This window comes from Piliocolobus tephrosceles, chromosome 9 (assembly GCF_002776525.5).
Source record: "Piliocolobus tephrosceles isolate RC106 chromosome 9, ASM277652v3, whole genome shotgun sequence".
Lineage (NCBI taxonomy): Eukaryota > Metazoa > Chordata > Mammalia > Primates > Cercopithecidae > Piliocolobus > Piliocolobus tephrosceles.
The window spans coordinates 111934395-111949176 of NC_045442.1; the positions used below are offsets into that span (position 1 = coordinate 111934395).

General features: G+C 34.3%; 1 protein-coding gene across 1 annotated transcript in view; it reads right to left on the reverse strand.

Moving 5' to 3' along the window:
* MALRD1 (MAM and LDL receptor class A domain containing 1) overlaps window positions 1–14782 on the reverse strand; it is a 701386-nt gene that overhangs the window by 336957 nt on the left and 349647 nt on the right. Inside the window, exons 27-28 of the mRNA XM_026454821.1 lie at window positions 7541–7786; window positions 5750–5907 (exon numbers count right to left, since the gene is read on the reverse strand). Coding sequence (XP_026310606.1) covers window positions 5750–5907; window positions 7541–7786 — 404 coding nt within the window. The remainder of the gene's footprint in view (window positions 1–5749; window positions 5908–7540; window positions 7787–14782) is intronic.

Sequence of the window (14782 nt, forward strand, 5' to 3'; positions counted from 1 at the left end):
TCATCTTACATATGTTGATTGATGTCTCTTGTCTACCTAAAAATGTATAAAACCAAGGTGTGCTTGGACTACCTTGGGCACATGTAGTCAGGACCTCTGGAGGCTGTGTCATGGGCACATGTCCTTAACTTTGGTAAAATAAACTCCCTAAATTGACTGAGATCTGTCTCAGATACTCAGTGGTTCCCACCTTAAAATGCAAAGATCAACTTTTCTCCAATTATTTGGCCAAGTACATTAGTACAATATAACAAAACTACGCAGATTACACTGCTAAGATGCTGAAACAATTCTGAAAAAGCACTAAAAATGTAGTTTAATTGATTTACAGTCCAAAATCCACATGACAGTCTTGGAGAAGTCAAATTCCCTATCCAGATTCTATGTATCTTCTATATTATCTATACCCTTTTTCTGAAATAATGAATAAAATGCAAATAGTATACTCAAAATAACACAAAATAGTCAGCAGCTTGTCAATATCAAAATAAACCTAATTCTGAAAAGCTGTCTAATTATTACTCTAGTAAAGCAGTTACAGGATGAGTATCCCTAACCCTGCAATCCAAAATCTGAAATGCTCTAAAATCCAAAACTTTTAGAGAGTCAACATGATGCTCAAAGCAAAGGTTCACGGGAGCATTTCAAATTTTGGATTTTTGGATAAGGAATACTCAATCTGTGTTGTAAATCTTTTCAGATTAGAGCAGTGGTGAGTATGCACACAGAGGATGCGGTGGAGATGGGTTTGGATGGATGCAGGGAGCTTACCATGAATTCAGTTGACCCTTGTCTACAACCAAGGCTCATTGCTCCCTAGACTAAGGTTAAAAGTGGACCCAGAATAGCCACAGTATTTTAGGTAAACAAAGCTAGCTTCTCTTTATCTGATACTTTCCACAGCCTCTTGAACAAAATATTTATTTCCCTATTACATATCAAAATCGTTAGATAAAATTTCTAGGAAGACAAGTAGAAGAGCCTTAAGTTAGAATTCAGAAAAACTGAATTCACATCCTGACTTTTTTCTTAAAATACCATGTGAGCTGAGGCAAGAAATAGAACCTCTTACTCTTGCTTCCTTCATCTGTAAAATGAATAGCTGAGAGTAAGACCCCACCAAGTATAAAATTATCTGAACCACTAAGCAAGATAAAGCAATGAGCTAATTTAATTATGGTCTTTCAGCATAACTAGGCTGCTATATCAGGAGGGCTCTCCTGAAACACATTATTTTTCTCCACTTCTGGCTTGAATATATTATGTTTTCTATCATGACTGCATAATGGATAGTCCTAAATGCCTTCAATTAAATATATTCAAATTCCCTAAAGCATGCAGTAATCTTGATTAAAATATCAACAGTTTATTACAGATGGAATAGTTCCAAAGGAAGATAATGCTCTTCAGGTAGCAGGTGTTTCTGCATTTTATTCAAAAGGCTGATTGAAAAGATGAAAGGTCTTTTGTTTCTTGTAGAGGCTAGACGGATTTTACCCAATGAAAACAAATTGTCAAAAACAAAGTCCATTTCAAAATTTCCCTCAAATTACTTTTAGGGTATTCATGTATACATATTACTCATCATTAATTAACCCTACCAGGGCCGGGCGCGGTGGCTCATGCCTGTAATCCCAGCACTTTGGGAGGCCAAGGAGGGTGAATCACAAGGTCAGGAGATTGAGACCATCCTAGCTTACACGGTGAAATTCCGCCTCTACTAAAAATACAAAAAAAAAAAAAAAAAAAATTATCCAGGAGTGGTGGCGGGTGCCTGTAGTCCCAGCTACTCAGGAGGCTGAGGCAGGAGAATGGCATGAACCCGGGAGGCAGAGCTTGCAGTGAGCCGAGATTGCCCCACCACTGCACTCCAGCCTGGGTGACAGAGCGAGATTCTGTCTCAAAAAAAAAAAAAAACAAAAACAAAAAAACTTTAACCCCATCAGGAAACGAGTGACAAGAAGTAAAACAGTGGGAGTAAAATTAAATATATTTGCAAAATGAGTTAACTTTCATCTTGTAAAATCCCTTTTCTACTCTTGAGTACTTGTTTTATTTTTTGTTTTAAATCTTATGTGGTCTGGAAGGTAATGCATTTAAATTTAATAAGAAATTTAATACTGAATATAAATGAGTTAAAAAGGAAAAATGAGAAATGTTAGCAAAAATAAGGATGCCATTTTAAAAATGAACTATTACAAAATTCAGAAAAAAGATAAGGCCCAGTTATTTTTACTTAGATTAACATCCAAATCTCCTCCTTAGAAAGACATAAACCAAACCAATTACGCAGACTTTCTAAACTTAATTTCAGAATACCTGAGTTCAAGTCATAGTCGATCCACTTACTAGTGACCTTGAGTTTATAACTTGGCCCATATGAGCCTCTCTTGACTCACTCATAAAATGAAGGAGTGGAGTAACAGAGATTGTCATTGCTTTCCACAGGCTGAATCTCATCAAACAGTGTTTGGCTTGGCTCAAGCAGAGAGTGAGAGCCAGTCATCCTACCTGGTAAACTCTCTGATCTCATACAAAACAAACTGTATTTTAAAAATTGTTATTCCTTCCAAAAAGTTAACTGCATCCTTTTAAGGGTTTTTTTTTTTTCTCATTCATAACTAAACTTCAAGAAGAAGAGAAAATTGACATCAATTTCTCAATTTTTTGGATCCTCTTATTATTCACCCTTTGCTTGACTAAAGACACAACAATTACATTTGTTTCAGTTGCATCTCTCTAATGAAAAGTAACTCTCATGTAACCAAAGGCAAAAAACGCAGAAATAGGTAATAGGTAATACGATACTGCTTTTTACCAAATGTTCTCAAAAGCAATAGCTCTGCTTTGTTGAAGTTTCTCTGAATTTACTTGTTTATTACAGGAGTAATTTAAGAATCATATATGGCCATTCTAAGAACCATGATTCATTTTGTTTGTTTTTTTCCTAAAAAATATTCTACGCAATGTGTATAGATCTGGGTAAAAGGGGATCTTCATTTCAATATTAAAGTCAGTGTGGAACACTTGGGGCTTGGGGTTGGGAGTAAACAAATGAGTTCTGGACATAGACATACTTGGATTCACGTTCCCACTCTGTCCCTGACTGGGTATTTAGCTACAGGGTGGTAAAGTTATTTCTGTGACCCCCTACCCCTTTAGTAAAATAAGGCTCCCATTATTTAACTCAGAGGGGTGTGCTAAGAATTCCATGAAATAACATAAGTAATGGTGTTCTATAAAATATGTATTTATGTATGCATTGTTGTAATTATCTATAATCAGTATTACCCCATATAAATGATGCTACTGGTAAATTATTGTTCAATGGCACATGCTTTTTTATCTGATTCCATGTATGTTTCTGATTTAGATGACAGACTCTTCTTCAGGCTAGACTTGAATGTCATGCATGTAAGGCACAATGGCCATCCCTTCACAAGGGTCATCCTAAATAAGGATTGGCTCTAGCTCAGCCACAACCTCTGGGAGGCCACTACTTTTTTGCTTCATCCAGCAGACCCTTTTCTGAAGATCTGAGAGGGACACTTGGCGCCTACAACTTCAGTGCCTTGCTCTCAAGACTTTACAATCAGTTTGTTGAACTAGAATAATTTCTAATGAACAGCCAGTTAGTAGGAATCTTTCTGGAGCTGCAACACACTCAGAAAAGGAACCACTGTGGGAGGCTAGGCAAATGTGGTCAAGGAAAGTTCTGCAAAAGACCGAGTTTTCCTGATTGGGTGTGACTCCGTGTGGAGGGAAAAGACAGAAAACACAGAAGTGGGCCTACCTAAGAAAAGAGAGGGAGGGCCAAGCCAGAGGGAGCGCATGTGTGCCCTGGAACATTTTAAAAGATGAAGGGTAAAGAAAGAAATAATTCGGAGGCAGAATCCTTGCCTTTATTGGGTTTACCATCTAGCTAGGATGCTTTCAAAAGAATAAGCAAGGTAAAATCCAGCGTCTAATTCCACACAGAGAGAGCCAAATAACTACTTTGTAATGCTGGTTGGAAACACATATCTTATTAATCACCAAGATGAAATGATTGCCCTAATGTTCATGAATATAAAATCCAAATATATTATGAGAAATTTCCTCACAATCAACGTGACTAATTAAATATAGGCATATACTTTTTAAGTGTGTGTGTGCGTGTGTATAGTAAGAAGATAGGCTTTTTAAAATGCTGTTAAATTTCCCTAAGAATCAATGGCAGGAACCACAGGAATTCTATTCCTTGGTAGGAAGACTAATATCACAAAATGGTTTAATATTGCACTTTCTAGAAATATAAAGCTTGTCAGTATAACATAATTGAAATGCAAATACAACTGAGGCAAATAATAAAAGCAAAACCCACAGAGCAGTACCAAATCTCTTACATGGTGCACACCATAGAATCAAGTATCACATTCCAAGAGTGCCAGTGAAGTCCTCTTACGAGAACTTTAAGTGCTATATTTTGGTAAGTTTCCATCTTTAAATGTAAGAATGATTTGTTGTGGTTCTTGCAACATGTATTTTATTAGGTAGACTTTTCTGCATCATTATAGAAGAGTCCTAAGTTATAAAGTCAATTCTGGTTTCCAATGAAACATAGACTCTGCAGACATAAACTGTTCAGAGGTAAAAGCTCTTTGGTATTCAGCTCAGACATTTTCTCTCAGTGCCAGGGCACTTACCCAAGCTCATGTGTGAGGAAAAAAAAAAAGAGCAATGGCACGGCATGCTTTAAAGTAAGCTTTCTAGGAAAGAATTCCACCTAGATTCTTCAAATAAATACACACATACCTGCACACACACACATGTATCTCCTTTCAGCTGCTGTTTTAACTCAGTAAAGAGTAAAGGCGTTTGACCAAGTCTCATTAATATTAATATTTACTATGTTATTTTGTTCTCTGAAACTGTCACTTTGTTATACTAAATTAAAGCTCTGACAGAAACATCCAATTAATCCTCAGGAAGAAAATGCATTACCGTGTCACAGTTAATAAGCAGTTCCGTGTAATCATACCTTGATCATTCTCCTGAGTAGTTCAGTCCTTTGCACAGTGTGGTTTGAACCAGAATGTCTATTATTAGTTCCCTTAATGATCACTAATATGTGAGGAAAAATAGATAGCCGCTCTTCTTTCAGATATACAAATAATCTATTTTCTTTTATTGGAAAGGATAGGGAAGGAAACAACGAAATAGGAAGAAGAAATGTACGTGTCTTAATTATTATTATATAAGGAGTCTCTAGGATTCAGTCATCATCACGGGATATGATGTTGAACTCAAAGCTGGTTCTCATGCCCCAGCTTACCAAACCCCATAGATTATTTCAGCCACAGGAAATGGCACCTTTGAAAAACAGGGGGACTTCTCTAGCCAAGTCAACTCCCTCAGGCCACATGACACCTAGAGAGAGGGGGCCAGGTGTGGTGGCTCATGCATGTAGTCCCAGCACTTCGAGAGGTTGAAGTGGGAGAACTGCTTGAGCCCAGGAATTGAGACAAGCCTGGGCAACATAGTGAGACCTGATCTCTACAAAGAATACAAAATTAGCCAGGCATGGCGGTGCGTGCCTGTAGTCCCAGCTATTAGGGAGTCGGAGGCAGGAGGATCGCTTGAGTCCAGGAGTTGGAGGCTGCAGTGAGCCATGACTGCACCACTGCACTGCAGCCTGGGTGACAGAGCAAGACCCTGTCTCTAAAACAGAACACAATAAGTTCAGAGGCATCACAGGCCATGTTCCTACCTTGATGAGAATCTGAATGGATCCTGTGGCCTTTGCAGATATGAAATACCAGAAGCTCATGGTACAGGCTGCACTGGATTCTCGCCACATGGTACTCCTGATGTGTGCTTTGTCACCCCGAAGGCCCACTGGAGTGGCCTCCAGATACATGAAGTGCCCTAGGAACAAGGACAGAATTCAGAGGAGACCAAAATAACAATGATGGGATTATTTTTGCATTTCCATCATAGTTAGGGTCTTTAATTACAATTCATATGATCTGAGCTGCCAAAGTATTTTCATCTGGAACAGAAGGAAAACCGAATAGCCTTGCATCTAGCTTACTGACAGAACAATTTCCAACTGTCTGTGCTTTTAGCACATGCTTCACAGTATGCAGATTAACTGATCTGATGGGATATTTACACCGTTGAATCAACAAGATAGTTACAAAAATTATTTTATTGATTTCCCAAATATCAAGTGATTGTAAAATAATGTAAAGACTACCTATGAAATCTAAAAGAAAAGAGTGATAAAATGTGCTTTTAAAAATTCAGTCATCTGTTGAGTGTGTAAATACTGAGAATTTTAGTAACTAACATGGGAAGAAAGGTATTGAGTTTTGTTTTTGCACATTGACATATCCAAAACATTTCATGTATGGAGAGCTGAGTGTTTGAATGACACTTTGGTCTTGCTCTCCGTGGCTTGGTTTTTTTTTTTTTTTTTTTTTTTTAGTAGGCCTATGGAATTTCAGTATTTAGACTTCTTTGCCTATTACGTAGCATCCAGGGATTCAGGGTCCCTTCTTCATTCTGCTACTGTCCTTTATTCCTTCACCAAGGAAGCTGAGACTTGATCTCAGCTACTCACTATAAAAATGAGCCATGCCCAATACCCTTAACATATGTGGTTTTACAGTTAAATTTTCATGCCATTACAGTTAAATTTTCATGCCATCTCTATAGGTTTCAAACTCTTATCCCTTCATATACATCATCTCCACCATCTCTGTGAGGCACAAAGGTCTAATTTTATTATCTCAAAATGACAGATGAGGAATCTGAGAATCCAAAAAGTTACATGACTTGCTGATGATCATATGAGTGGCAGCATTCAGGGTTATTGATTACAAGTGGATGCCATTTAGGAAAGATGTTTGATGGCAGCACACATTCTCATCTAACTTCAATGACTGAATTAATGATTAATACTGGATTCTGGCTAAACACTGTTATGGTTTGAATTGTGTTCCCCCCTTCCCAAAAATATGCCAGAGTTCTAACCCCCAGTTCTTATGAATGTGACCTTATTTGGAAATAGGGTTTTTGCGGATGATTACGTTACAATGAGGCTATTAGGATGGACACTATCCAATATGACTGGGTCCTAATAAAACAGGGAATTCAGACCAAGAATCAGACATGCTCACAGAGAAGAGGATGTGAAGACTTAGGGGAAACCACCATCCACAAGCCAAGGAACTAATGAAACTACCAGAATCTAGGAGGGGACATGGAAGAGATAATTCTCCCTCACAACCCTCACAAGGAACCACCGTTGCCAATATCTTGATCTTGGACTTCCAGCCTGCAGAATTTGAGACAATAAATGTCTGTTGTCTAAGCCATCCACTCTGTGGCCCTTTCTTATGGCAGTCCTAAGAAAAAACATACACTCACTACATGTTTGATCGCCTTGCAGTATCATCGTGGTGGTCTCTCCAGTGCTCCCCAGTTGCTGTCGGAAAAGACATTTTGATGTACATTGTGAATATCATGTGAAAGCAATTACAATCTAATAACCTACCATTTTCATTTCCAAGTGTGTGGTCTTTGGGAGGTCTTAAGCTTTGATGAGAACCAACCCCTAAAACCCAATCAAAGTTGTCAGCCAGGGAGTTGTGCCAGCCACACCAGCCTTTTTCAAAAGTGCAGGAGCTACCACACTCATTTTCATCAGTATTATCTCCACAGTCATCTACGAAGTTACAGCTTTGTTCCAGCCTATAGCATTTTCCATTCTGACATTCCCAATAGCCAAGTGGGCAGAAACCTAAAACAAAAAACAAAACAAAACAAGAATGAGCAAACACTCCTAACACATTCAGTGAGGTCAAAAAGCAGGAAGAGTGGATTCATTTTAATCTATAAGGGAACATATTGCTCTCAGGAATTTCAGGTACCTGAACCCCATCTCTCTCTCTCCCCGACTCGGCTCCAGAGCTCTAACTATAGAAGCTTATTCATGACTATGATTATTTACAAATGCTAAAAAAAAAAGCACATCACTTTATTGATCTAGGAAAGTACCCCTCTGTCTCCCCAAATGCAGCATTCCTTGTAAACTGTGTTCAAGGATGTAAATTATATCTGAGAGCCAATGTGAAGCCTTCTATTTTTTCATCCTGAAATAAAATCTTTAAGGAACTAAGAGGTCATGTATTATGTGGCATTTGGAAATACATTCCATTAGCATCCATTCACTCCAATATTTTTCAGAAGCCACGATACGTAAGACACCTCATTAGAAGCACGACTGCAAATATGTAACTAATAACTGACTCTACAACAGATTTTTCTCTAAAACGCATATTTATTTGTCTATAATTTGGAATTTTTAGAAGCAATTTTTGTACAATGCAATGTCAACCATAGAGATTTGTTCATAAAACATGAGAAAAAGCAATGCCTTTGAAGACCTGAGTTTGACCTCTAGTGCTGATATTTATCAGTAATATGACTTGGATCATACCAACATTTGATAAACTTTAGTTTCCTTCACTCAAAAGAGATAAAAAGAGCAAAATCCTAGAGAAGTTAAGCTAATTTAAGGGAGTATTTTGTGTGTGTGTGTGTGTGTGTGTGTGTGTGTGTGTGTGTATCTCACTGGTGCCTAGAACAGTGCATGGCTCTTAGTATGTGATTAGTAAATATTAGTCAAATAAATGAATGAGTGAAATAAAGTGCTTTGGAATAAGGTTGTTTAGAATGTATATTGAAGGTATTATTATTATACTACTCCAATATTACAATAGAATTTAACTGTCATGAGTAACAATATTTCAATAGAAAAAGTTGTTTAGAAATTCAACTTGGGATATCAGCTTCACATTTTTTTCTCTGACACTACAGGATCTGACATTTTCTTTCTTCTTGTCTTCACCTTCTTCCAGGTAGAGGAGCTGATAACATCATTCCTTGCTTTACTTCAATGGTGGTAACTCCCCCGCATGAACCTCTGGAGGCAAGTTACCTGGTGGATGAGGGTTGATGTGGGTCAAGAGGTAGGGAATGAAGTTCAGGTATTTATTATAAGGTTTTCTGGCATCTGGAAATGGCTGGTGATAAAACCTCATACAGAAGCATGTACCTCATGGATAAGTTTCACATTTTAGACAATAGATGGTCAAGAGGGAAGCGAGTAGAAAATGAAGATGAATGGAATGCCACATTGAAGCCACTGGACAGGAAACTGGTGTTATGAAGGCTTCCGGCAATTTTGTGTACTACGCTGTTCCTGAACTGTTTGAGCCTGCCTAATTAGGTGAACTTTCCATTACGAAGCCATTGAAAATAAGTTTCAACCATGGACTCTATCTTTGACAAAATTTTTTTGGTTAGGTTAATTGTTCACATTTTATGAAATGAAAACACAACATAGCAAAACTTGTGAGATGCAGCAAAAGCAGTACTAAGAGGGAAGTATACAGTGATAAATACCTACATTAAGAAAAGAAATACCTTAAATAAACATCCTAACTATATTTGCCAGAAAACTAGAAGAAAAAGAACTAAGCCCAAAGTTAGCAGAATAAAAATAATTATAAAGAACATAAATAAATAATATAGAGAATAAACCATTGAAAATGTCAATAAAATACATACTTCAGTTTTTGAAAAGATAAACAAAACTGACACTTAGCTAGACAAACAAATCAAAAAGGAGAAGCCTCAGATAAATAAACTTAGAAATTAAAGGAGGAGTTATTACAACTGATGTCATATAAACATACAGGATCACCGAGACTACTATGAACAATTATACACCAAAAATCGAATAACTTGGATAAATGGATACATTCCTAGAGATTCCTACAGCCTACTAAGACTGAATCATAAGAAACAGAAAATCTGAACAGACTAATAATGAGTAATGAGACTGAAATGGTAACAACCCTCCCAATAAAGTCTAGAACCAGATGGTTTCAAGGGTGAATTCTACTAAATATTCAGAGAAGAATTGCCATTAATCCTTCTCAAAGTCTTCTAAAAAAACTGAAGAGAAGTGAACATTTCCTAATTCATTTTATTAATCCAGCATTACCTCAATACAAAAGTCATGCAAAAACACTACAAAAGAAGAAAACTACAGCCAATATCCCTAATAAATATGGATGCAAAAATCCTCAACCAAATATTAGCAAACCAAATTCAACAGCACTTTAAGAGGATCATTCATCATTACCATGTAAGATTACACCTGATACGCAAGAATAGTTTAACATCAGGAAATTAATAATGTGATACCCCACATTAACAGAATGAAGAATAAAAATCTTATGATCATTTAAATAGATGAAGAAAAACTATTTGACAAAATTCAACACCATTTCATAATAAAATCTCTTAAATTATATATAGAAGGAATTTACATCAACATAATAAAGGTCATATGTAAAAAGCTCAAACACAACATTACACTCAACAGCGAAAATTTTTCAGATCTTTCTCCAGCATAAAGAGTAAAGAATTAATGCCCAGTCTTGGCACTTCTATTCAAAATAGTACCAGTAATACTAGTCTGAGCAATTAGGCAAGAAAAGAAAAAAAGGAAGCATTAAAATATAAAAAGAATAAAATTATATATGCTATATATAATATATACTACATATAATATATAATATACTATATGTACTATATATTATGAAATGATACATAATATACAATATATAATTAATATATTACATAACTTATAAAATATATTTAAATGTAAAATATATAATATATAATTATGTATAATTATTATATAATATGATATATAATTATTATAAAATATATTATGTAATATATAATATGCAGCATTAACATATAATTATGTATTATATATTTATAGTATATATACTATATAGGATATAATATATGTAACTTATATATAAATATATTTAAATGTAAAATATATAATATATAATTCTACATAATTATTATATAATATATAATATGTAACATTATTAACATATAATTATATATAATATAGTATATAGTATATATTTATAAATGTTTTATTTATATTTTCATTTATAATATATATTTATAAATATATATATAAAATATATTTAAATGTAAAATATATAATTATATAATAGATAATATACAACATGTAACATTATTAATATATAATTATGTATTATATATTATATACTATATAGTATATATAGTATACTGTGTTTGTGTATATATGGTACATATAGTATTTTATGTATATACTATATAATACATAAAGCAAAATATAATACATAATTATATATTAGTGTTACATGTTGTATATTATATATTATATAATAATTAAATTTAAAATGTATATTTAAAATACAAAAATATTTATATATATCATATATACTATATAGTATATATACTATATATAAATATACTATGTGTTATATATTATATTATATATAACGTATAATATACATTATACATATATATTTTATATATACTATATATACTAATACATATATATACACTATGTATTAGTGTATATATACTATATATACTTAGCATCTAATATCTATTTAATCCTAAATAAGAAATAGACTTAAAATAGCCTATAAAGTTTTTGTTTTTGGAAGAGATATTTTGATCATCACATGCAAATACGATTTACCTAGTATACTATATATACTATATACTATATACACACTATATTATATATTATATGGTACATATCCTATATAATATTTACATATTATATACTATATATATGAATATTATATATAATACTGAAAAGCTGAGGGAATAATTCATACAACATATAGTACATATAATTTTATATATACTATATAGATAACATATAGTAAATATATCTACCATATAATATATAATATAATACATATTTATATTATATAGTATAGATTTATATATAATACATATATTATATATTAATAAATATATATATACTCTTACAACTCTATAGCACAAAAACCCAGATAACCTGATTTAAAAACTGGCAAAAGACATTTCTCCAAAGAAGACATACAAGTGGACAATGTATATATGAAAAGATGCTCAACATCACGAATCATCAGGGGAATGCAAATGCAAACCACAATATCATCTCACACCATGCTCTTTCTTACCTGGAATACTTATCTTCCAATACCGGAATTATCATTCGAACTTTAAGTCTTTTTTCTTAGGGTTCCCTTTATCATTTGATCTAAGTTAGGTTCTACTAACCGAAATGCTACACATTTCCACAACACCTCACACTTCCCATATCACAGCATTTATCATACTTTAATTCCCGGCTTAAATTGTTTGCCTCTCTCAAAGTCCTAGAGAATGTATACTGTTTCCATATTGCTGCACACCCAGGGCTTAGCATCTAGTATCTATTTAATCCTAAATAAGAAATAGACTTAAAATAGCCCATAAAGTTTTTGTTTTTGGAAGAGATATTTTGATCATCACATGCAAATACGATTTACCTAAGTAATGGAAATAAGAATAACACTTGTCTACCTTTCAGAGTTATAAGGATTAAAATTAGGTAACATGTAATAGACTAAGCAGCATGAACCACGTGAAGTATATGCTTAGTAACTCTCAGTTCATATTCATTATCAAAAGGTTATCAAAGGAATATAAATCATTCTACCATAAAGAAATATGCACATGCATGATCATCACAGCACTATCCAGAATAGCTAAGACATGGAATGACCTAAATGCCCATCAACATTAGACTGGATAAGGAAAATGTGATATATATTCACCATGGAATACTATGAAGCCACAAAATAGAATGAGATTATATCCTTTGCTGTAACATGAATGGAGCTGGAGGCCATTATCCTAAGTAAAATAACACAGGAACAGAAAGCCAACACTGTGTGTTCTCATTTATCAATGGGAGCTAAACTTTGAGGACACAGTGACACTAAGAAAGGAACAACAGACACCAGGGCTTGAGAGTGGAGGATGGGAGGAGACTGCAAATCAAAAAGCTACCTATCACGTACTATGTTGATTATCTGGGTGACAAAATAATCAGTACACCAAACTCCCATGACATGCAAGTTACCTATATAACAAACATTCCATCTAGATTAGCAAATTGTGAACATACAGTTGTTCATATAATTCTTTTATTATCCTTTTAATGTCCATAGTATCTGTAGTGGTGTTCCCTACTTCATTCCTGATATTAATAATTTGCATAAAACATTTAATAACTTGTAGTAGGTCATATAAAGAAGTTTGTTGTAAGAATCTAATTAGTAAAGAAAGAATATACATCCTTTTAACATTTGCAGAAACATTGGTAGCAGGAGTGACATGGAATGAAAATCTTCTACCTGAAATAATTTGATCACACAACTATCTACGTTGCTAAATATTCTAGTGTACTAACAGCTCCTACTCAGTGAGTCTTCTGGTCAGTGGAGGTTGAGAGTTCCCTATATTTATAATGACTCCTGGAGCAGACCAGAAAAATTAATGGAAATAACAAAGGACAAAAAGAAGAAAGACCAGATCAAGACCTTTATCTGAATTAAACAGCAGGTGTAAATCCCAAGTATTTACTTCTGCAGTTGTATGTTACATAAACTCAAACATGACAAAAAAAAAAAAAAAAAAAAAAACTTCTATTATAAAAATCAGAGTTACTAAAATTAAGAGACACAACTATGCCTTCGATTTTGTGATCACATAATAGCAGATAAGCAAAGAATAAAACCATTCAGATACTCTAACTTTTATGCCAATGTTCCTTTTACTATATCCATTTCTCTCCATTTCTCTAAGACACACACACGCACACACACACACGCTTCAATCTACCAAATAATACCAGATGTCATCGCATGCATCACACTACACTACAAGTAGATCAGGCTTGTTGTGAATGTCAAACTTCCATTTATTTTTACAGGTATTCAGGAAAAGACATCAAAACAATATACTGTGAGGATGATCTAGAGTTTTGGAATTTCTTAGCATAATGAAATGTGAGACTCTTAAATTATTAAAACAATCTTTAATTGTTAAAGCCAGGCAGTATTTAAGAGAACAGACATATCTTTGACATTAAGGACAGAGACTGGAGTAGTGTTTCGAAGTTCAATTATCTATAAGCTATTTCTCAAATATACACACCTGAATATATACACATACAAATTTCATAGTAGCAGAGGTCAAAAATAATGTTTTAATACATACCACAAAATCTGTTAAAATTTTACTCATTTGGAAATATCATTTCTTCCCTCAACTCTTGTGTTGCTTTTTGTTCCATAATATTAATGATAACCATTTTTATTTTATTTTATTTTATATTTTTGAGACAGAGTCTCACTCTGTCACCCAGGCTGGAGTGCAGTGGTGTAATCTCGGCTAGCTACAACTTCCACCTCCCAGGTTCAAGTGATTCTCCTGCCTCAGCCTCCCAAATAGCTGGGATTACAGGTGCCTGGCAACAGGCCTGGCGATTTTTTTTTTTTTTTTGTATTTTTAGTAAAGATAGTGTTTCACCATGGAAGCCAGGCTGGTCTCGAACTCCTGAACTCAAGTGATCCACTCACCCTGGCCTCCTGTTATGTTGGGATTACAGGTGTGAGCCACCGCACCTGGCCATAACCCATTTTTCAATGAGGTTATAATGAAAATAATAGAGAATGAAACATAGGATGTATCTGTAAGGAGAGCTATTTAGAGGTAAGGCATTTGGCTAATGTGCCTTCAGCAGATCTTGTGAAAGATTTTGCCACCAAAAGACTCTATTAAGAAATTGCTAAGGAATGCTCTTTAGAAAGAAGTCAAATGATCCTAG